The 21,138-nt window shown below is 47.1% G+C and overlaps 1 protein-coding gene across 1 annotated transcript; it reads right to left on the bottom strand.

Moving 5' to 3' along the window:
- Window positions 1–1,074: 1,074 nt before the first annotated feature.
- On the bottom strand, window positions 1,075–20,766 carry TEKT5 (tektin 5). Its single transcript, XM_028706585.2, has 7 exons — window positions 20,200–20,766; window positions 14,634–14,717; window positions 13,088–13,158; window positions 12,282–12,425; window positions 11,643–11,865; window positions 4,346–4,500; window positions 1,075–1,616 (listed from the first exon to the last, which is right to left on the bottom strand). Exons 1-7 carry the CDS (start codon window positions 20,764–20,766, stop codon window positions 1,400–1,402), a joined length of 1,461 nt encoding a protein of 486 aa, XP_028562418.2. The 3' UTR covers window positions 1,075–1,399.
- Between the last annotated feature and the right edge of the window lie 372 nt (window positions 20,767–21,138).

Here is a 21,138-nt window from a genome sequence, read left to right as displayed (position 1 = left end):
TGGACTGTGATCTGGAAGACCATTGTCCAAATCTCAACTTAGAGATGAAGCTCATTGGATAGCCTTAGGTGAATCGCTGCTCACAGCCAAACCATCCATTTAAAGCACATGGCGTACTCCCCAAAGAATGCTGGGAGCTGTAGTTTTGTCAAGGGTGATGGAATTCTAGCTCTGTGCGGGGCAAACTACAGCCCCCAGAACTCTTTGAGGGAAGCAATGCACTTTAAATGTATGTTGTGGATATAGCCACCGTCTCTCAACCTAACCTACCTTGCAGGATTGTTGTGAGGATGGAAATGGGAGCGGAAAAACCACAAACACTGCCTTGATCTCCTTGGAGGAAAGGAGGGGTAGAAATGGACTCAGCTGTAAAGCTGCAAATGTAACATTTTAGGTATGTTTTGAGTGTATTATACAAATGCCTTCTTCTTTCTTTCGCCAACTCTCATAGCCGAGTAAGATTGTCTTCCATGTAAATGGTCTTAACAGTGAGTCCGTAAGTGACTGTGGAGGCCAATTTTGGATCCACACGTCCTTCCACAGTGGGGACAGAGGTTTCCGGGTGGGAGTTGATCACGGTGAGGGTTTGCCAAACATTATACAATTGTGACACTAGATGGTGACGGTGAGTTAATGGCAAATTCAATATACAGTGGTACCTCGGTTTTTGAACGTAATCCATTCCGGAAGACCGTTCGAGTTCCGAAACGTTCAAAAACCGAGGCACAAAGGGCAGTCTGCAAATTTAATAGAGAAAATTGAGAAAAACTTAGCGGTACTTCAGCGGAAGCCGTTCAACTTCTGAGGTGCATTCGAAAATGGAAGAATTCACTTCTGGGTTTATGGCATTGACCTGAAATGTTCATCAATGGAGATGTTCAGAAACCAAGGTACCACTGTATATTTTTAAAACTCTGTTTAAAAAAGGATTTTTACAGCATTTTGAAATATGTGTCTAGATTCCGCCAAAATAACCAAATAAAAAAATGAAGCTGGGACTTCAAAAATTTGGACCACACAGGCGGCGTGTCCCAAATGAACTTTCCTTGAGCATGGAGCCCTGAAGTGAAGGCCGCAGGTGGGCTTGCCAGGACAGAAAGGTGAGCCCCAGTGCCCAATTCTTTCCCAGGATGCATTGCGTGGACTGTAGCTCCTCCCACAGCAAGAGACACACACCCCCACCTCGCGTTTTCCCCCCGAGCAAAAAAAACCTGCGACCCTTTTTCTCCGATTTGGTTTCTCTTATGCTTTATTGCCATCCAATTTCTTTCCTCTCTTTTTTTCCTTTGTCAAGTTGGCTAACTGAACAAACAAAGAAAAAAAATAGCAATGAAACGAGCAGAACGTTCTCCCATCATTTGCAAACCTTTTATGTCAGAGCAGAGGTCGCCGGGAAAGCTCAGGTGTAGCCGACCAGACGAGGGGTGCTGGGGAAGGTCTTCCTCATCCCCATGCACTTCTCCTTGTCGATGAAAAGGGAGTTGGCCTTCACCAGAAGGTCGTGCTCCAGCTTGGACTTGTTGAGGATGAGCAGCTGGAGGGTGTCGTGAGCCTCGCGCAGGCGCAGTTTCAGGGTCTGCAGCGTGTCGTCGATGGTGAAAACCTCGTTCACCAGCCTGAAATGGGAGTGGGGTTGGGGGACACACAGATACTCTGTTAACGGAGAAATCTGAGGGCTGCCTTGGACAAAAAACAAAGACATCAGCCAGGAATACCAGAGCAAAACAGCAGCCAGTAGGCTTGGTCGTCCTTGAGCTTCCTGCAGCCAATCAGAAGCCATGCTTTCATTTCCGCATGTTTTCGAAGTCAAATGGACTTCCGGAACGGATTCCGTTCGACTTCCGAGGTACCACTGTAATTATAATAAGCCACCCATCTGACTGGGTTGCCCCAGCCATGCTGGGCAGCTTCCAACAGATATAAAAGGACTGTAATATCTTTTTATATCTGTTGGAAGCCACAGGTGGGTGCCATACAATTATTATTATTATTATTATTATTATTATTATTATTATTATTATTATTATTTCTGAAACCCTGGAGAGTCAGTGTAGACAATAGTGAGCTAGCTGGACCAAAGCTCAATATAACAAGCCTGCTTGCTGTGTTCCTATTGTGTGCTGGTGTGACACTCCTTTTCTTCTCTCTTTTTTGTCCCTGCTCTTGCAGAGGACGGAGCAGATTCCGTGTTTGCAAGCTCTGCTATAAAACCCCTTTGATGCTTAGCCAGATCCTGTAAAACGCTTTGTGCTGCTGGAGATGTTATCACTCCCACCCACTGAGGCTCATACAGGTGCACTAGGAAAAGATGAGTCAACCCTTTTTTTCTTTTTGGAGGGGGAGGGTAGCTTCGAAAAAAACGATTTCGGCAAACAGCTTCTCCGACCCTTAACATGATAGCCGCCAGCGCCTGGTGTCAAAACATCCTCTGTCTCCCAACTTTATGAGAAGGGAAAACAGGGTGGGGAGGCACACTGGGCCCCTTTGTGGCTAGGAAAAAAGCAAAGAGCAATGGAACAGAAATGGAGCAGAAACATAGGGCATGGTTAGCCAACGTGGTGCCCTCCATCTGTCACTGGATTCCAACTCCCATCAGCCCCAACCAGTATGGCCAATGGTCAGGGATGATGGGAGATGCAGTCTACAACAGTCACATCCATGCCAAAGTGGAGGATTTCTCCCCAACAAAGAATCCTGGGAACTGTAGTTTGCTGAGGGCGCCCCTGGGAAGCGTAGTTCTGTGAGGAGCAAAGTATAGTCCACAACACTATTCTATGATGCTATGAAATGCAGAGAGAAACATTCATGGTGCTATCGGGGCAGTCGTACACGATCACCCCTTCAATACTATTTATTTATATTTATTGATAAAGATCTTTATATACCTCTATGTCATGAAAAATATATCAAGGCAGTTTACAGCAATCGTAAAATTGTACAATAAACATCATAAAGAAGGTTTAAAGCAGACATTAATTAGCCATTGTGAAAGGATGTATTCTTAATTGCCTGCACTGGCCTGGCAGATTATAAAAGCTCTCGGCAGGCGTTGAAAAGTTGGCAGAGAAGGCCGGCTTCTGCACCTGCAAAAGTTTTGGAGCAATCACACGACTTCATTTCAACTCCTGCTAAAGTCGCATAACTTTTAATTCCGCAAATGTTCTGGTTTATTCATGTTCCACTTTTGTTACGCTATAGCTCATCCAGACAGTAATAATGTACTTGCCTTGTGGAAGCGTCGCGTAACAAACATAAAGCAGAATAAATCCACCATTATTATTGGGCCCATCCACACTCCCGTTTATCCTATGATTTCTTAGCCAGGGGTCCAAGTTCTTCTTTCTTTTGGTCCTGCCACTTTCCCTGGGAAAACCCACGGCTTACTGATGAATTGGAACCAATTGGGTTTTCTGCATATTGGCATTTGTTTGAGTTCAGCCATAAACCATGGGAAAGCAGTGGGACAAAAATAGCTCCTCTCGGACAAGAAATCACAGGACAAACAGCAGTGTAGACGGGCCCATTGCGTGAAAGGCATCTTGCATAATACTCCTGCAATAAAGCAGTTGGGTGATGGTGTCCTTAAAGGTAAAGGTAAAGGGACCCCTGACCATTAGGTCCAGTCGTGACCGACTCTGGGGTTGCGCGCTCATCTCGCTCTATAGGCCGAGGGAGCCGGCGTTTGTCCGCAGACAGCTTTCGGGTCATGTGGCCAGCATGACTAAGCCGCTTCTGGCGAACCAGAGCAGCACACGGAAACGCCGTTTACCTTCCTGCCGGAGTGGTACCTATTTATCTACTTGCACTTTGACGTGCTTTCGAACTGCTAGGTTGGCAGGAGCAGGGACCGAGAAACGGGAGCTCACCCCGTTGTGGGGATTCAAACCACCGACCTTCTGATTGGCAAGTCCTAGGCTCTGTGGTTTAACCCACAGCGCCACCCGCGTCCCTTTAGTCATGTAAAAAGATGTCTAGGAGACTTGGCTAGGGACCACCAACTGGTTTGAACACTTCTGTGTTTCTCAAACATGGGTCCCTAGCTATTGTTGGACTACAGTTTCCCATCATCCCTGACCACAGCTCTTGCTAGCTAGGGATGATAGGAGTTGTAGTCCCACAAAAGGTGGATGGGACCCAAGTGTGAGAAACGCTGATTGCAGAATTCCATCTTGCAGAAATAGAAAGCGAAGGGAGCTCAAAGACGGCGTCCAAACCGACTCCCCGAATCCTGTAACACTAATAATCCTCAATGCATTTTGCAACAACAGCAAATAGATCTGGAATGTGATAGGCCCTCAGGCGGCAATATCTGGAGGGTGGGAGATGAGTGGGGGGGCTCACTCACTTGTACTGGGGTACGTCCCGGCACAACTCCATATTTGGCCGCCATGTTCGGGCTTCAAGGCGTGTCTGGGCTACCTTGAGTGGGCTCTCCTTAGCCATTATGGCTCTTTCCAGCAACATTATTGTATTTTCTGTCTGAAAGATTTCTTGCAGTGTCTGAAAGGAGAAGGAGGAGAAGAAAATGGTATGGTTGTTAAGTTGTGGGTGAACATATCAGATGACACAGCGATTCTTCAAACAGCTCTTGTTTATTCACAGGCCAGAACTGAACTGAACTGAAGGGTTCAGCCAGCCTGCTTATATAGAGCTCCACTACAACGCAACAGTAACAACTTTCTGTAACTATCCAATCACTGAACGTCACTTTCCTTGTTTGCATATGTGGACCTGAGTGAAAACTATCTACAGTATCCGCCTGCTGGCCCAGGGTGAGAACTTCAGTACATAACAGTTGTTGTTTTCCCCCTACAGTGCTTGCTGCCTCCTTGACTGATGCGACTTTCGCCACTGTCCTCTGGTGTTCAAGGAATCTGATCCCTCCCACGGTGGCAGCCAAGAAGCAGATAAAGGAGAAGAGCTCTTGCCAAGTGTTTTATTCAATATTCACACAGAGAGAGAGAGGTAGAAATGCCATCTCTCTTAGACAATGGTGTTGCTCCAGGTAAAGTCCCACCCCCTCAGTCTCTCCTATTCTACATCACCCTTGTGCCAGCAGAACTGTGCTTTCTGCCTTTGAGGTTTCTGTTCTCCTACTCTCAATGCCCGCCAGGTCCTAGGAGAGGGGGGGGGTCAGGAATGCTTTCTAAAGACACTGAATCTGTCAGCTGCCTCTCCCCGGTGATTCTTCTTCTTCCTGCCCCTCTCCCAATATTTCCCAGCTTCTCCCCTCTGCAGCCTCTGAGCTTTGACCTTCTGCAAACCACTGTTCTAAATCTATACTGTCCTCCTTTTCTTGGGAAGGTTCAGGAGGGCTGGGGCTGTCTCTACCAATCCTCCTCAGTCCAGTCCCTGACATCTGGGACCATTCAAATGGAAAGTATTTCCTTCTTAGGGCTTCTTTGGAAAGAAATGTGCCTGGAGGAATGGGAGCGGGAGAATACAGTGGTACCTTGGTTCTCGGATGGCTTAGTTGTCAAACAAATCGGCTCTCGAACACCACAAACCCGGAAGTAAGTGTTCCAGTCTGCGAGCGTTTTTTGGAAGCCGAACGTCCGACGTGGTTTCTGCTTGAGTGCAGGTAGCTCCTACAACCAATCAGAAGCTGCGCCTTGGTTTTTGAATGGTTTCGGGAGTCGAATAGACTCCTGGAAAGGATTAAGTTCGAGAACCAAGGTACAGTCATACCACATGTTGAATGTGCTTCAGGTTGAGCGTGCTCGAGAGCGCGTTACTTCCGGGTTTCGCCGCTCGCGCATGCGCAGACACTCAAAATGATGTCACGCGCATGCGCGAAAGCGGCGAAACACGACCCACGCACGAGCAGACGCGCCGTCGCATCTTGCGTTCCATTCAGGATGCGAATGGGGCTCTGGAACGGATCCCGTTCGCATCCTGAGGTACCACTGTACTACTGTACATCGGAATGGGAAATCTGCGTGGATCTTTTTAGGAAGGATCTGTCAATAAGATGGCAACAACCACGGTAGCATTAATCAAACCCTCCAGCTTTTAGTTAAGTTTTATGGTTTTAGCTCCACTGTTTAAGATGTTTTTAAACGTTCTACGGCTTAGACTTACTGCTGCACCACACTCCCCACCTTATTTTACTTAATGGTCAACGTCACTGCAAAATTCGGGGAAATACAAGTTTCAAAAGGCGGCTGTGTTTTGGTTCAAACTCAGGCGAGTTTGGCAGATTTGACATTCGATGTGAACCGCATCAAATCTCTCCCCCTTCCCTAATTCAGAATCGCATACATGTCTGCCCTTTGGGCCCTCTGGCAAAGGGCCGATTTGTTCCCCTGGGGCTTCTGCAGGAGACCTTCCTGCCAGATGTTGCCCCCAGAGGAAGAGGATAACTGATAACGCAGGCAGGAATCTCCTCCCTTGGCAGCCTCCGAAACAAAATATTGTTCGAACCTTTAAGTGAACTCCCAAACCAAACACTGCCTCGTCTTTTTAACCCACAACTAGGAGCTTAATAGTATGTTTGGTTTTAAGGTCATCCTGCCTTCCTGGCTGCTGTCTCCTGTCTTCTTCCTTTTTTCCGCTTTAAAAGTATAATTAAGAAGCTGGAAGAAGCTGGGAGAGGGACAGGGGCTTGTCTCTACAGAGCAACTACCTTTCACACCTGGCAGAAACTTGCTACAAGTGGCTTTGGATCGCACACTGCGATTTACACATTGGTCCAGATTAAACTCGCATCACTTGAAAGGACTTGAACGGATTGGTGGGGAAAGTCACCAGATTGTATTGCACCAAACTACATCATTTCGTGGCTATATTCCAAGAATTAGGAAGCAAATCTCTCCCTCTCTCTCTCTCTCTCTCTCTCACACACACACACACACACACACACAAGCACACACTCCAGAGGCTGGGTGGAGATCAGTTCATATATATAGCTGCCAAACCATACACCCATCTCTTGCAGAGAATAAAGTTCAAGTCTGCCCTCTGGCATCCTTCACCATTTGTGCAAATCTCCACCACCACACCTCCTTCGTAGGCAGGGACAAAGTGTGCCTTGCACTCAGTTTTTATGGTAATGCCCCTCGTTTTAAAATATTCTGCAATGGGTGAGTGCAGCACATTTCATTTAGGTGCGCACCCAGGATATTTTATTTATTTAGCTATTTTATTTCAATGAAGGAAGAAGGGAGGTCAAAAAACGACAAGACGAGCAAGAAAGAGGTGGGGGATGACAACAGACAAAGCAACCAGAATAAGAGGGGTCAAGAAGCCAAAACAGGAGATTTTAAACTTCAGAGAAAAAAAGCTGTGCCAAGATTTCCAGAGGCAGGGCAGATCTGGAGAGGGCTGAGGGTGCAATGACTCTTTCTCCTCCTCCTCCTCTTTGCTTGTGCATCTCAAAAGCAACTTCTTGCCCCCAAATATCTCTCTCCACAAACGGTGGCCAAGGGAGCTCAGATGCAGACAGAGCAATGAGACAGAGACAGGTGCAGGCAGAAGAAAAAGGCTGGAATGGATCTGTAGCTTCTGCCTGTGGAGAAGGCAGACACCTCCTTCCTTTCTGCCTGCCGCTGCTGGAGCCACTAATCATTCCACCCCACCACAGTTTCCAGAAGCTTTCTTCTCTCTCTCTCTCTCTCTCTCTCTCTCTCTCTCTCTCTCTCTCTCTCTCTTTTTCTCGTTCTGTTCCCCCCCCACCTCCTGTACACAAGTGTTCACCTTATACAAAATTCCACACGGAGCAAGAGCTGCGGCGTCATGCATACACAAAAGGGGTGCGTCTCAGTGTGAATAAGGAACCGCCTAGCAAATTTGGCATTCAAATTGGGTGGCTAAAATGTGTCAAGTGGTATTCAAGATGAGGGAGGTTAAAGAATGCTGCAGGCCTGGGCTCTCCCACTCCTGACAATCCTCGGCGTCGTTGTTTCAACTGTGCTATTTTTTGTTAATTGTTTTTAAGAGAACAATGACTCTAGCAACTGTAAAATTAAAAACAAAACGCATAAATACATCCGCCAGTGTTACAGAGTGCATGCATCTTGTTTGGTGACTCTATATATTGTCTCATTAAATGGGCTTGTTATGCATAAAAGATCATCTTCGTATTCGCAGCATACAGATTGCAGAGGCAATTTGGGCCAAAGAGTCTCTCCTCAATGGCACCTGTGGCGTTTTGACTCTGAATTCATGCTTTCTGACTTCCAGTTGATCTGGTTATCAATTTCATCGAGATGCATTTAATTTTTTGCACCACATTTGCAGGGAGGTTATACATCATCCACAGTTTCTGCAGCATTTGTCCTGATTTGTTTGAACCATCTCCCTCCTGCACACAAAAACATTCTTTGAAATGGAAAAGGTTGGGTTTTTTTAATGGAGAGAAATGCTCGTTAAATATAGGCATTAAGAGTCAATACTGGGTGAAACAAGATTATCAAAGATCTGGAAACCAAGCCTTATGACTTTATACTAGAGAGTGCTGGGTATGTTTAGCCTGGAAAAGAGAGGACTGAGAGGTGACATGATAGCTATCTTCAAATATATGAAGAGCTATCGCATGGAAGGTGGAGCAAGTCTATTTTCTGTTGGATGGCCATCTGTCAGGGATGCTTTAGCTGTGATTCCTGCATTGCAGAGGGTGGAAATAGATGACTGATGGGGTCTCTTCCAACTCCACAGACCTACAATTCTATAATGCTGTGTCTTTGCCTTGGAGCCAGTGTGGTGTAGTGGTTAAGAGCAGTGGACTCGTAATCTGGTGAAGCAGGTTCGCTTCCCTGCTCCTCCACATGCAGCTGCTGGGTGACCTTGGGCTAGTCACACTTCTCTGAAGTCTCTCAGCCTCACTCACCTCACAGAGTGTTTGTTGTGGGGGAGGAAGGGAAAGGAGATTGTTAGCCGCTTTGAGACTCCTTAAAGGTAAAGGGACCCCTGACCATTAGGTCCAGTCGCGGACGACTCTGGGGTTGTGGCACTCATCTCGCTTTACTGGCCATGGGAGCCGGTGTACAGCTTCCGGGTCATGTGGCCAGCATGACTAAGCCACTTCTGGTGAACCAGAGCAGCGCACGGAAACGCCATTTACCTTCCCGCCGGAGTGGTACCTATTTATCTACTTGCACTTTGATGTGCTTTCGAATTGCTAGGTTGGCAGGAGCAGGGACCGAGCAACGGGAGCTCACCCCGTCGTGGGGATTCGAACCGCCGACCTTCTGATCGGCAAGCCCTAGACTCTGTGGTTTAACCCACAGCGCCACCTGTGTCCCCTGAGACTCCTTAGGGTAGTGATAAAGTGGGATATCAAATCCAAATTCTTCTTCTTCTTCTCTTCTTGGAGCAACAGCACCAGAATCATGGCCAATATTGAACAAGTTTTACTTGAAAGCAGCAATTCACTGTCACACTGTCACAATTCACTGAGCCTGGGCAGCTCGGTTGGTTAGAAGCATGGTGCCCATAACGTCAGGGATGCAAGTTCGATCCCCATAAGGATCAACTGTGTTTTCCTGCATGGGGGGGGGGGTTGCACTAGATGAGCCCCAGGGTCCCTTCCAATTCTTTTTTTAAAAAATAAATTTATTTATTTGGTTTTTCAAATTAAAGTTTTTCAATCACATATCCAACATACAGTGGTGCCCCGCAAGACGAATGCCTCGCAAGACGGAAAACCCGCTAGACAAAAGGGTTTTCCGTTTTGGAGGTGCTTCGCAAAACGAATTTCCTATGGGCTTGCTTCGCAAGACGAAAATGTCTTGCGAGTTCCTGCAGGGGTTTTTTCCTGCCCCCCCCTTTTCCCAAGCCGCTAAGCTGCTTATCAGCTGATCCGCTAAGCCGCTTAACAGCTGATCTGCTAAGCTGCTAAGCCGCTTAACAGCTGATCGCTAAGCCGCTTATCAGCTGATCCGCTAAGCCGCTTAACAGCTGATCCGCTAAGCCGCTTATCAGCTGATCCGCTAAGCCCACTAAGCCGCTAATAGCGCTAATCCGCTAATGGGCTTGCTTCGCAAGACGAAAAAACCGCAAAACGAAGAGACTCGCGGAACGGATTCTTTTTGTCTTGTGAGGCACCACTGTACAACATAAAAACATGATTCCAAATAAATTGCTGGACTTCTCCCCTTTGTGGGTCCTATTGTTAGTCATTTCCTCCTGCATCTTTTATAATAATTTTTTACATCTCCATTATATCCAAAATTCACCATTAAACTACAAGTGTTATTCCAACCCTACTAACAATTTTAACTGTTTACAATGATTTTTAAGATAAATGATAAATCTCCCCCATTCCTTATTAAAATTTTGGTCTTCCTGATTTCTGATTCTTCCGGTCGTTTTGGCCATTTCGTAATAATCCGTCAACTTAATCTGCCATTCTTCTCTGGTAGGGACTTTATCTTCTTTCCATCTCTGGGCCAATAACATCCACAGAGCCATGGCCGCATACATAAATAATCTTTTCTGCTCCATTGAGATTTCGATACATTGGGATTTTTGGGTCCCTTCCAATTCTATGTGCCTCCTCTCCCATACTGAGAGCAAAGACGGAGAAAAGAAAATGATTGCCGGACCTCCTTTTCATGTCATGCCCAACCTTAGTGGGGCTTGCCACATTTCCCGTGCTCATGCCTTTTATGACCGCCCATTGTTGGGTCTTGTCCGGGTTCTGTGGCATGGTGACATCACAGCGCAGCTTGGCTGGTCTACACATCCCTGAGCTGAGGAATCCACAAGGCCAGCTCACTCGACTGAACGGATGGCACCCACCATGCCAAGCGTAGTAGCCTTCAAAAGTTATCATCTAGGACAGCTGCCCCCCACTGCAAGATGGTAGGAGAATCCTTGCTCATGGCCCTCAAGGGCTTTTTGGGCGGCCCTCCCCAGCCTTCGCACTGCCTACCCAAAGCCCGGTAAGTGAGTCCTAGAGTCTTCCCTCTTCCTTCTCAAAACCTAGTTAGAGTTTGCCCAGCTAGGGGAAAGAGGTGGGAGAGCTCTCCTCTTCTTCTTCTTCTTCTTCTTCTTCTTCTTCTTCTTCTTCTTCTTCTTCTTCTTCTTCTTCCTCCTCCTCCTCCTCCTCCTCCTCCTCCTCCTCCTCCTCCTCTTCTCCTATCACTCGTAGCCAAGTAAGATTGTCTTCCATGAACACAAACTTAACGGTGAGTCCGTAAGTGACTGTGGAGGCCAATTCTGGACCCACACGTCCTTCCACAGTGGGGGCATAGATTTCTGGGTAGGAATTGATCACGGTGAGGGTTTGCCAAGTGTGCTTTCCACTTAGCACGTTTCTCCCTTGTGTCCTGAGTTTGAGCGTCTTCAAAGCCCATGACACCATTGGTAAAGGGTGTTCTCCAACTGAAGCGCTCACAGGCCAGTTGTCAGCGTTTATACTACATTTTTACAGGAGGTGTGTTTATACAGCTAGGGGAAAGAGGTGGGAGAGCTCTAGGACCACCAAAACAAAGGATCTTAGCAGCTGGGCAGCTTTGTATTGGGAAATATTGGCGATATTCACTGGTTTGGTTTCCATTCTGGACCCAGGAGGAAGGAGGGAACATGGGCATTTTCCACTCCTGCCTCCATTTCCACCTGAAGTCTCTTCCATCCCCAGCTCTCAGCAGAGCAGTCTCTGCCTAACCCGCCCAGCCTCTTGAAGACCAGCGCCCTCCTACCTTGGCCAGCTGTGCCTGCAGCTGGTTCTTGGAGTCCGCTATTTCCGAAATGCGGGCGTCGAAGGCCAAATTCGTGTTTGTCCACTGCCTCCACATATCGTCGGAAGTGGTTTCCAGGGTGTGGTCCGCTTCGCTGCAGAGGGTGGCTGTGTTGGCCCGTGCATTCTGTGAATACCGGATGTTGTCATCACTAAACTTGGCCCACGTTTCGGGGACCGTCACTCTGCAAGGTATAAGAATCCGGGTTACTGCTAAAAACCAGCATGATGTCCTGTGTTCCAGGGTGCTGTGGGACAGTGTGCAAAATAAATTGCGTACTTTTTTCTTTTTTTAAAAAAAGAAATTTATATATCCACGACATCACGGCACCATACAATTTGTAATTATACAAAAGGATTTTGCATACAAATTTCTGCATGTTCAAAGGCCAAATTCACAAACATACCAAGTGGAAGCAAAATGTTGTGGCCTCCCCCCTCTGAAGCTTTGCTTTGTACAATAAGTACAATTGCTCATCTTTGGAAATCCAGGAAGTTTACTTTCTGTTTAGTAGGATTGCTTTCACACCTGGATTTTAAGAGGTGGGCTCAATAACCCAATCTAGCAATGGCTATTATAAGCAGAGTGCCCCAGACTTACGTTCCATCTATTTTTTCCACTCCGTGGTAGAAATTGATGCTGTCGGACGTGTTCCTCAGGTTATAGCACTTCTCATCGATGAAATGGGCCGAGTTCTTGTCTCCAAGGTCCCTCTCGAGAGCATGTTGGGCATCTCTGTTAACACTGTGTAGGAGGATGAGGATTTCTGTTATAGCAGCATATTTACAATTTTAAAGCCTTTTGCAGGTGACAATGGGCAAGAAAGAAGAAGTCTTGGAAATTCCATTTCCATATTCAAAAACCGTGAAAACAAGCTGTGGATTTCGGCCTAAAATATGGGCGGAATGACACCGGTGCCTTTTACCAGGCAGAAGCTGAACAGGTAAGGAAGACTCACCAATATTATTGCCAGTAAATGCCTTACCTGTTGGATTTCTGCCTGCTGTGAAGTTATAGAAACCCCATCGGGGGGTGGGGTTAAAGGAAAACCCAGTAGTACCAACAATTATGCTGCTTCTTTTTTTAGCAGCAGGGAAACTTTTGCCGTTCCTCCCTTTGAGGGCTGGGTGTGACTTCCTGGGTAGTGTTGTGAATTCTGGGTCCATTCCAGATGGCCGGGCAACCCAGGAAGGTTAAAGGGCTTTTGTTGTTGTTGAGAACTGCCAAGAGACCTGATGGCCATCCATTGGAGAACTACACATTAAAAGAGGATTTCTCGAGGCAAAGGCTGCTGAGTTCTAACGGGGGCTGAGACATCGCAAATGAACGGGGTGCCCAATTCACCAGCCGCCCTTAAAGGCCATGTATATTTTGTGCGCGCGTGTGTGTGTGTTTAAAAAACTTACTTAATTTGTTGTTCAATCCTTTCTGCAAGCTTCCTCATTCTTTCTTGGCATGCTCTGATCAGATCAACCTCCTGTAATGGAAAATAGACACCTGCTGAAAGAGCATCCTTTATCGGGCATTCTCAACATCCACCAAGCCTCCCTGCCCTTCCCATTGTTGCGGTTGTTTGGTTGGGATGTTGTTGCTTTCTTGGGGAGAGGGCTTGCCTGGTTTTTTAAGCCTGTGTTTTGTTTTCTTCCCAGGCTGATGATGTCTTGCCTGAGCTTTGAAGGGTGTGTGTTGAGCATCCGTGTTTTGTGGTACCCATGACAGTTTTGTACATTTCCAAATTTGTCCCCAGACCCCAGAAATCTGGGGACCAGTGAACAATGGGAACGTGCACAGATTTCTGGTTGCATTCTGCTTCTCATACTACAAAAGTTGCTTCCCACACATGTCTTCCTCAATAGGGATCTTAGCACGAACGAGTGATTTATGGAAAGCTGGTCACAAAATTCCTGAACCAGGCAGTTTGATTCTACGGCTTTAGGCTTGAATAGAGACAAAGGATTCCTCACCCACTACAGCTGTGCATCAAGGCAGCAAAAGAGGTTTAAAGACGTGTGCCACCTTGAACATCTTGGTAGGATAGAAATGCAATCATAATAAATGCCCATTGAGGGAGGATAGCACATCTCAAATGTGATAAAATGAGTCCTAGTTCTCCATCCATAAATCAATTTGTCCTTAAATTAAGGTGCTTTTTAAAATTTGTTTTGATTTTTGCTTTAATGCACTAACATAATTATAAATTTTGTGTCAGTTTGGGTTTGGGCCAGTTTTCCTAAACTTGTTTCTGGCGTGAAAATAGCATTATGCTGAAAGGAATCTAATGCAGCTAAACTTTAGACTTCCGAGTAACAATGCACAAAATCCCCCTACCCCCCTGCCCGAAAAAGGAATTTAAATGCACTTTGGGGATAGGGAAAAAGCTTTAAAACCTGGCCCTGGCCCTTCCCAATGTATACCTGTGATGTACATCTCTTGAGCTTTTTAAAAAGAAAAATAATTAAGGAGCACAACTATCTCCTTCTATGTACTATAATCTGGCTTTAGGTTCAAATTGTGCTTGGCTTATGCATATGATTTATTATCATGTGAATTTTGGACCTTAGGTCTTCTCTGCCACCAGATCGCGGTTCTCAGGTCTTAAGATGCAAGACTCTAGCATTTCTGGTGTTTGGTGACAAGTGTCAACACAGCATGACCATATGCCAATAAAACAAAAAGCCGTAGGTCACAAGCCATAATTGTTTTGGGCTTACTCCTAAAGCCCCTGATCCACTTGCACAGGATTCATGAATCCGCTTGCGGGTCATTGACCCAGAGGCTGGGAAATGCTGCTCTGAAATTTCAGGTCAAACTTGGACTTCTCTGAGCAAGATAGAGAGCCAAGGGAGAATCCATAAAATGGGTTTTATCAAGAAAACGGAACACCTGTCTCGAGTGCTCTTTCTGGCTACCTTCTGCAAACTCATTTCACAAAGCCGGCAAGGCTCGCTGTACCTGGATGAGATTCTTTTCCACGTCATCATGGACCAAGTCGATGCCCATCCGTTTCTCCCGATTGTATAAGCATTCCAAAGCCACCTGAAAGCAGACAAGAAAACCACGGGTTCAGATAACTCCTTCAGAGGGGTAAAGACTAATAGTGAGTCTTTGGGAAAACACTGCAAGGTGTTTTCCTTTTCCGCGTTCGATCTCCTAATAGAGGAAGAAAACTGTTCCAAATATATCTGCGAATGGTTAACCTGTAACTAAAACATGTGGATGAATGGATGTTTGTTTGTTGCTAGGACCCAAAGCGCTGGATGATCAAAATGGCAATTAGGAGACCCATTAGCGGCTAAATTACTGGACCCTTTTCCCCCCCAAGGGTCAGCCTAAGGACACACAAGGAATTCAATTTTTTGTGTGAATATTGACACAAAAACTATTCGATCCACACTTCCCCAAACTAAGGTGTAAACCCCATCAATGAGACTTATTACTCAGCAGATAGATATGGTTGGTATTGCACTTCTAGTTATCCACTGACTTTTACACTTCCTGGATGCCCAAAGCTGCTGTCATCTCAAAATAAAGAAAGAATCAAAATGTGTATTTTGCAGGGAGATACTTGTCTACATGCATTCCGCCCCGCCCCCGCCCCCCGAAAATTCACAGATTAATGTACGTTTTCCTCTTCCATATCTGGCCTTATTATTAAGTGCTGATGCTTAGGGAAGATTTGTACGTCTTCAAGTTTGTCCAACTGATGCCTAAGCTGCAGACATTATGGGCACTTCAGCCATCAGCCAGCAATCAGATCTCCACGTTTCCATATCAGTTTGCAATTCATTTGTTTTAAAAGGTCTTCATGAGAATTCGTCAGTGTTGTGGTATGAATTTCTCCTAATCGCCACTTTTTTTTGTATGCAATTTTGCCTAATGCACAGATTTTTGCGAACCCCCTAATACGAATTTTTGTATGCTGTTTTTGCCAAACAATACCCCAGCCCAAGTACTTCAGATACAGCAAGGCTTGAATGTCCTTGAAGAAGATGTATCAGATTCCCCTCCCAGAAGACAGCAGTATTGTTTCATCCAATCACAGCACATGGAACAAAGTTGTGGACGTAGAAGGAAAAGAACTAAAAGAAGATTTCAGTGGTGTAGCAACCCCCACTGGCGCCCGGGGCAGACCAAAGTTGTTCAGCTTTTGGGTGAAAATCAAAGTGGATCAGCTTTTTTTAGGACAGCCGCCGATTTCAGGGACGCACAACACACCCAACAACCACTGGGACACCCTCAAGCTCCCCTGCCCCCTAGAATCCCAACCCCCAACGCACAGTACAGACTTCTGTGCCTCCCTATGACCCCTCCCTTCCAGTCTGGACCACCACCCACACACCCTGGGCTCGCTACACTACTGGAAACTTTGCACTTCTGCCTCTAGACCCCTGTCAGGCTTGAAGGGGACATGCAACCCGTCTTGGCTGCTCTACCCAAAAGAAAACTGAGCCACATCTATTTGAAAAGCGAGACTAGTACACCACCTTGTGGCCAGTTTTAGACTCAAAAAGCAAGACCGGACTAGGAAGAGTCAGGGCAAGGGTGCTATCAGCCTTAACCGCTGCACGTCACTGTTCAACAAAGCCTGCCATTTACTCTCTGAATTTTGGGACCTGTGTGTTGTGTGCCCTTTTCTACAGCTTAAGGGAAGCTTGCATGCTTTTTTGTTCCGAAACCAAAGGTTCTCAACAGTCGGGTTAAAGAAGTGATCCCCGAGCATCTGGCAAGGCCCCATGGGGCTGTCTTTGAAGACAGTTCAGAACCCGCCCTTCAGTCGTCCTTGCTCAGGGCTTCTGGCGACAGGGCTGGTTAAGTGAATCTTGTCCATTTTCTTCTGTGTGCCCCCAATGTTATTTGTCGTTCTCACTGCTGCAACAACCTGAGGGTGCAATCCAAACCTACAGCCACCCACAGTGGTACTTTATGAAGCGGCAGAACAGAGAGGGGTCAGTAAGATTGCTTCGGAAGCTTGGAGCTGGCACAGCGAATGGGCCCAAATTGGTGGCTGACGCTGTCGCTCAGAGGCAGAGAGATTGGTCCAAAATCCCACAGATCTCAGGCTGGTCCAGCCCCACACCCACCTCTGGACTACACCCCATCTGGGGGCTATACTGGGCCCATCACCTCCTGGCAAATAGAAGGGGAAGAAATGGAGGCAGTGAGAGATTTTACTTTCTTGGGCTCCATGATCACTGCAGACAGTGACAGCAGTCACGAAATTAAAAGACGCCTGCTTCTTGGGGAAAAGCAATGACAAACCTAGACAGCATCTTAAAAAGCAGAGACATCACCTTGCCGACAAAGATCCGTATAGTTAAAGGTATGGTTTTCCCAGTAGTGATGTATGGAAGTGAGAGCTGGACCATAAAGAAGGCTGATCACCAAAGAATTGAGGCTTTTGAATTATGGTGCTGGAGAGTCCCATGGACTGCAAGAAGATCAAACGCAGCCATTCTGAAGGAAATCAGCCCTGAGTGCTCACTGGAAGGACAGATCCTGAAGCTGAGGCTCCAATACTTTGGCCATCTCATGAGAAGAGAAGACTCCCTGGAAAAGACCCTGATGCTGGGAAAAATTGAGGGCACAAGGAGAAGGGGATGACGGAGGACGAGATGGTTGGACAGTGTTCTCAAAGCTACTAACATGAGTTTGACTAAGCTGCGGGAGGCAGTGGAAGACAGGAGTGCCTGGCGTGCTCTCGTCCATGGGGTCACAAAGAGTCGGACACAACTAAACAACAACAACAACAACAACACACACACACACACACACACACACATATATATATATATAAAACATTTTCAACATAACAAATTATCTAAACAAATTCTCTTCCTTGTCCCCCCCCCCCCATTTTTTCCCCTGCCAAGGAGTCCAGTTCATTTTGTTGTCTTTTTAAGTAATCTGTAAAAAGTTCCCATTCTTCATTAAAGTCACAGATAGGTAGCCGTGTTGGTCTGCCATAGTCAAAACAAAAAAAATTCCTTCCAGTAGCACCTTAAAGACCAACTAAGTTAGTTCTTGGTATGAGCTTTCGTGTGCATGCACACTTCTTCAGATACACTGAAACAGAAGTTGCCAGATCCTTCTCTAGGATCTGTTTCAGTGTATCTGAAGAAGTGTGCATGCACACGAAAGCTCATACCAAGAACTAACTTAGTTGGTCTTTAAGGTGCTACTGAAAGGAATTTTTTTCTTTAAAGTCGCAGTTGTCCTTATCTCGCAATTTGTATGTCAGTTACGCCAGTTCTGCATAGTCCATCAATTTTTCTTGCCACTGTTCTTTCGTCGGGGTTTCTTCATTCTTCCATCCTTGTGCTATCAAGACTCTTGCCGCTGTTGTAGCACCATCTGGGGGCTTTCTGCCAGCTACCACTGGTGGGCTCCCCGTTCTCAGCATTCCTGCCCACCGGGACATTTTGCAGACGAAGGGGAAAGTGAGATCTCGCTCCGTGGGTGGCAGAAAGCCAGCTTAGTTGGAGGAACACTCAGTTCAAATCTCCCCCTTGCCCAGTGCAAAGTGGGTCTGGGGTGCTGTGTTAAAGGTAAAGGTAAAGGGATCCCTGACCATTAGGTCCAATCATGGTCGACTCTGGGGTTGCAGCGCTCATCTTGCTTTACTGGCCAAGGGAGCCGGCATACAGCTTCTAGGTCATGTGGCCAGCATGACTAAGCCGCTTCTGGCGAACCAGAGCAGCGCACGCAAACATCGTTTGCCTTCCTGCCGGAGCGGTACCTATTTATCTACTTGCACTTTGACGTGCTTTTGAACTGCTAGGTTGGCAGGAGCAGGGACTGAGCAACGGGAGCTCACCCCGTCGCGGGGATTTGAACCGCTGACCTTCTGATCGCCAAGTCCTAGGCCCTGTGGTTTAACCCACGTGACTACAAATGGCTTTTTCTCAGTGGACCTGTTCTGGATGGTGTTTTTAAATAAGATTTGACTGCAGTTGCTTGTGACCATCTAGATCAGGCATGACCAACTCTATAGAGACTGAGATCTACTCCAAGTATAATAAAACTGGCAATGATCTACCTATTATTGCCCATAGTTCTTGAGCTTTTTTTAGGGATAGACACCAGAGTTGTTGTTGAGCTTGGGGGGGGGGCACTCCCTCCTTTCACCACTTGCCGCCAGCGCAGCAAATACAACCTTTCTAAGCAGCGGCGGAGTGGTGTGCTGCAATCACTAAGGAGAAACCAGGTGATCACTTTTATTACTCCTGCAGTCCACCGGGAGCACCACAGCAATCTACAGGTTCAACATTGCTGATTTAGATCATTGCTTTTAGATTATTATTATTAGTGGTATGGTGGTTTCTTACTCATACTTGATTTGTTGGTTATCTCGTTTCTGCTGATTGCCTTGATTGCGGTTTTATGGAAAGGTATCAGAACATTGGAAACGAGCAGTGCTATTTTTCTAGAAAAAGAGGTGACAGAATTCACCATGCACAACCTCCCTTTTTCTCTTACAATGGCAATGGCACCCATCTGAGAGGTACCGGGACTGAGTTCCAGTGAGTTCTGGCTGAAATAAAGGCCTGGAAACAAGCAATAAATTACAGTACTCCCAAGGACTTGAAGCATGACTGTCGTTTGAAGATCTGGGAGTCGTGCTGTTTTGATATTAGAAACAAGGAATGGTTCTATTAAGGGAGGGAAGGCGGACCACCACTTTGGTCACAGAGGTTGCCCAAGAGAAAGCCAAATGGCTTCTCAGCACAGTTGCATACCAAACCAAGAGTGTTAAAGTTAAGAACACCCCTGTTGTTCAGCCCAGACCCTGAGATCCAGCTCCAAGGGCCTTCTGGAAGTTCCCTCACTGTGAGAAGTGAGGTTACAGGGAACCAGGCACAGGGCCTTCTCGATGGTGGCACCCGCCTTGTGGAATGCCTTCCCGTCAAAGAAAGAGCCAATGATACAACCTTCTGTAGACATCTGAAGGCAGCCCTGTATAGGGAAGATTTCAATGTTTCATGTTTTACTGTGTTTTCATATATGCTGGAAGCCTCCCAGAGTGACTGGGGCAATCCAGTCAGACAGGTAAAGGTAAAGGGACCCCTGACCATTAGGTCCAGTCGTGGCCGACTCTGGGGTTGCTGTGCTCATCTTGCTTTATTGGCCGAGGGAGCCGGCATACAGCTTCCGGGTCATGTGGCCAGCATGACTAAGCTGCTTCTGGCGAACCAGAGCAGCGCACGGAAACGCCGTTTACCTTTCCGCCGGAGTGGTACCTATTTATCTACTTGCACTTTGACGTGCTTTCGAACTGCTACGTTGGCAGGAGCAGGGACAGAGCAACAGGAGCTCACCCTGTTGCGGGGATTCGAACCGCCAACCTTCTGATCGGCAAGCCCAAGAGGCTCAGTGGTTTAGACCACAGCGCCACCCGCATCCCTTAAGGACACTTAAGCGGCTATCTAAGATAGCCACTCTTCCAGTCAGATAGGCAGGGTACAAATAATAAAATCATCATCATTATTATTATTATTCCTGGACCACCCTCAGCACCCACCTGCAGTGGTCCCTGGGCTTCATCCGCAGCACATTCTAGGCGCCTCTTGGCTGTGTCCAACATGCGGGTGTCGGACAGCAGCCGTTCGAGTTCATAGGTCAGCTCGGACCTCCAGAAATTGATGTCTGCTAGCCTCTGCCCGATATTCTTCCCGGAGTCTTCCTGCTGCTGCCGTGTCAGCTGTTCTTTGTCCTGTACCAGCCTCCCGGTGTCGGCGTTCAGCCTCCCGGCCCAGTGCCGGTAAGCCTCCGAGCCCTTGATCTGGAGCTGGTTGGCTTTGTACCAGTCGTTGGGGCTGTAGCGAGCGTACAAGGAGGACCGCACCGACGGCAGGATGGTGGGAGGCCGCAGTGGGGCACAGAGGCGCCCCGCTCCCTCATCGTTGGGCCTGAAGGCGGACACTTTGTAGAACAAGCTGGGGCGCCATGAGTTCAGGTAGCGGTAGCCTGGCAGGTAATAAGACTGGTAGCTGTCCTGGCTGATGGAGGTTGGGGCCACTTCTGGAAGCAAGCAACTCTTCCGAGGTCCGCAGTAGCTGGCAGTCTGGGTAGTGCCAAGGAATTCCATCTAACTCCCTGAACCAGCCACTCAACCTTGCTTGGAGGTCAGGGGCATGAGACAAGGCAGAGGCAGCTGCCCCGTGCACTGTGACTCAGTGACGGTGTCACAGAAGATTAGTGAGGGCATCGTGGCCCCAGCAAAGGGGTCTTTTGAGGCTCACTCAGCCTGCCTGTTTTGTTTCCTAAAAACATAGGTATCTTTAAAAAAGCAAACAAACCCAAACCAGAAATGGCAACTCTAAACATGGGGCGATAAGGTCTGGTGTGGCATAATCACTACAAGTGTGTCTAGTGTGGAAGAAAGCCACTCCTGGATCAAATATTGGGTTAAAATCAGTCAGGGACTGTGCTGAGGTGGGCTGCACAGATGAGGAATGGT

Source organism: Podarcis muralis, chromosome 14, assembly GCF_964188315.1.
Source record: "Podarcis muralis chromosome 14, rPodMur119.hap1.1, whole genome shotgun sequence".
Taxonomy (NCBI): domain Eukaryota; kingdom Metazoa; phylum Chordata; class Lepidosauria; order Squamata; family Lacertidae; genus Podarcis; species Podarcis muralis.
Note: the sequence above shows the minus strand (reverse complement) of the source record. Positions and strands in the feature narration are given on the sequence as shown.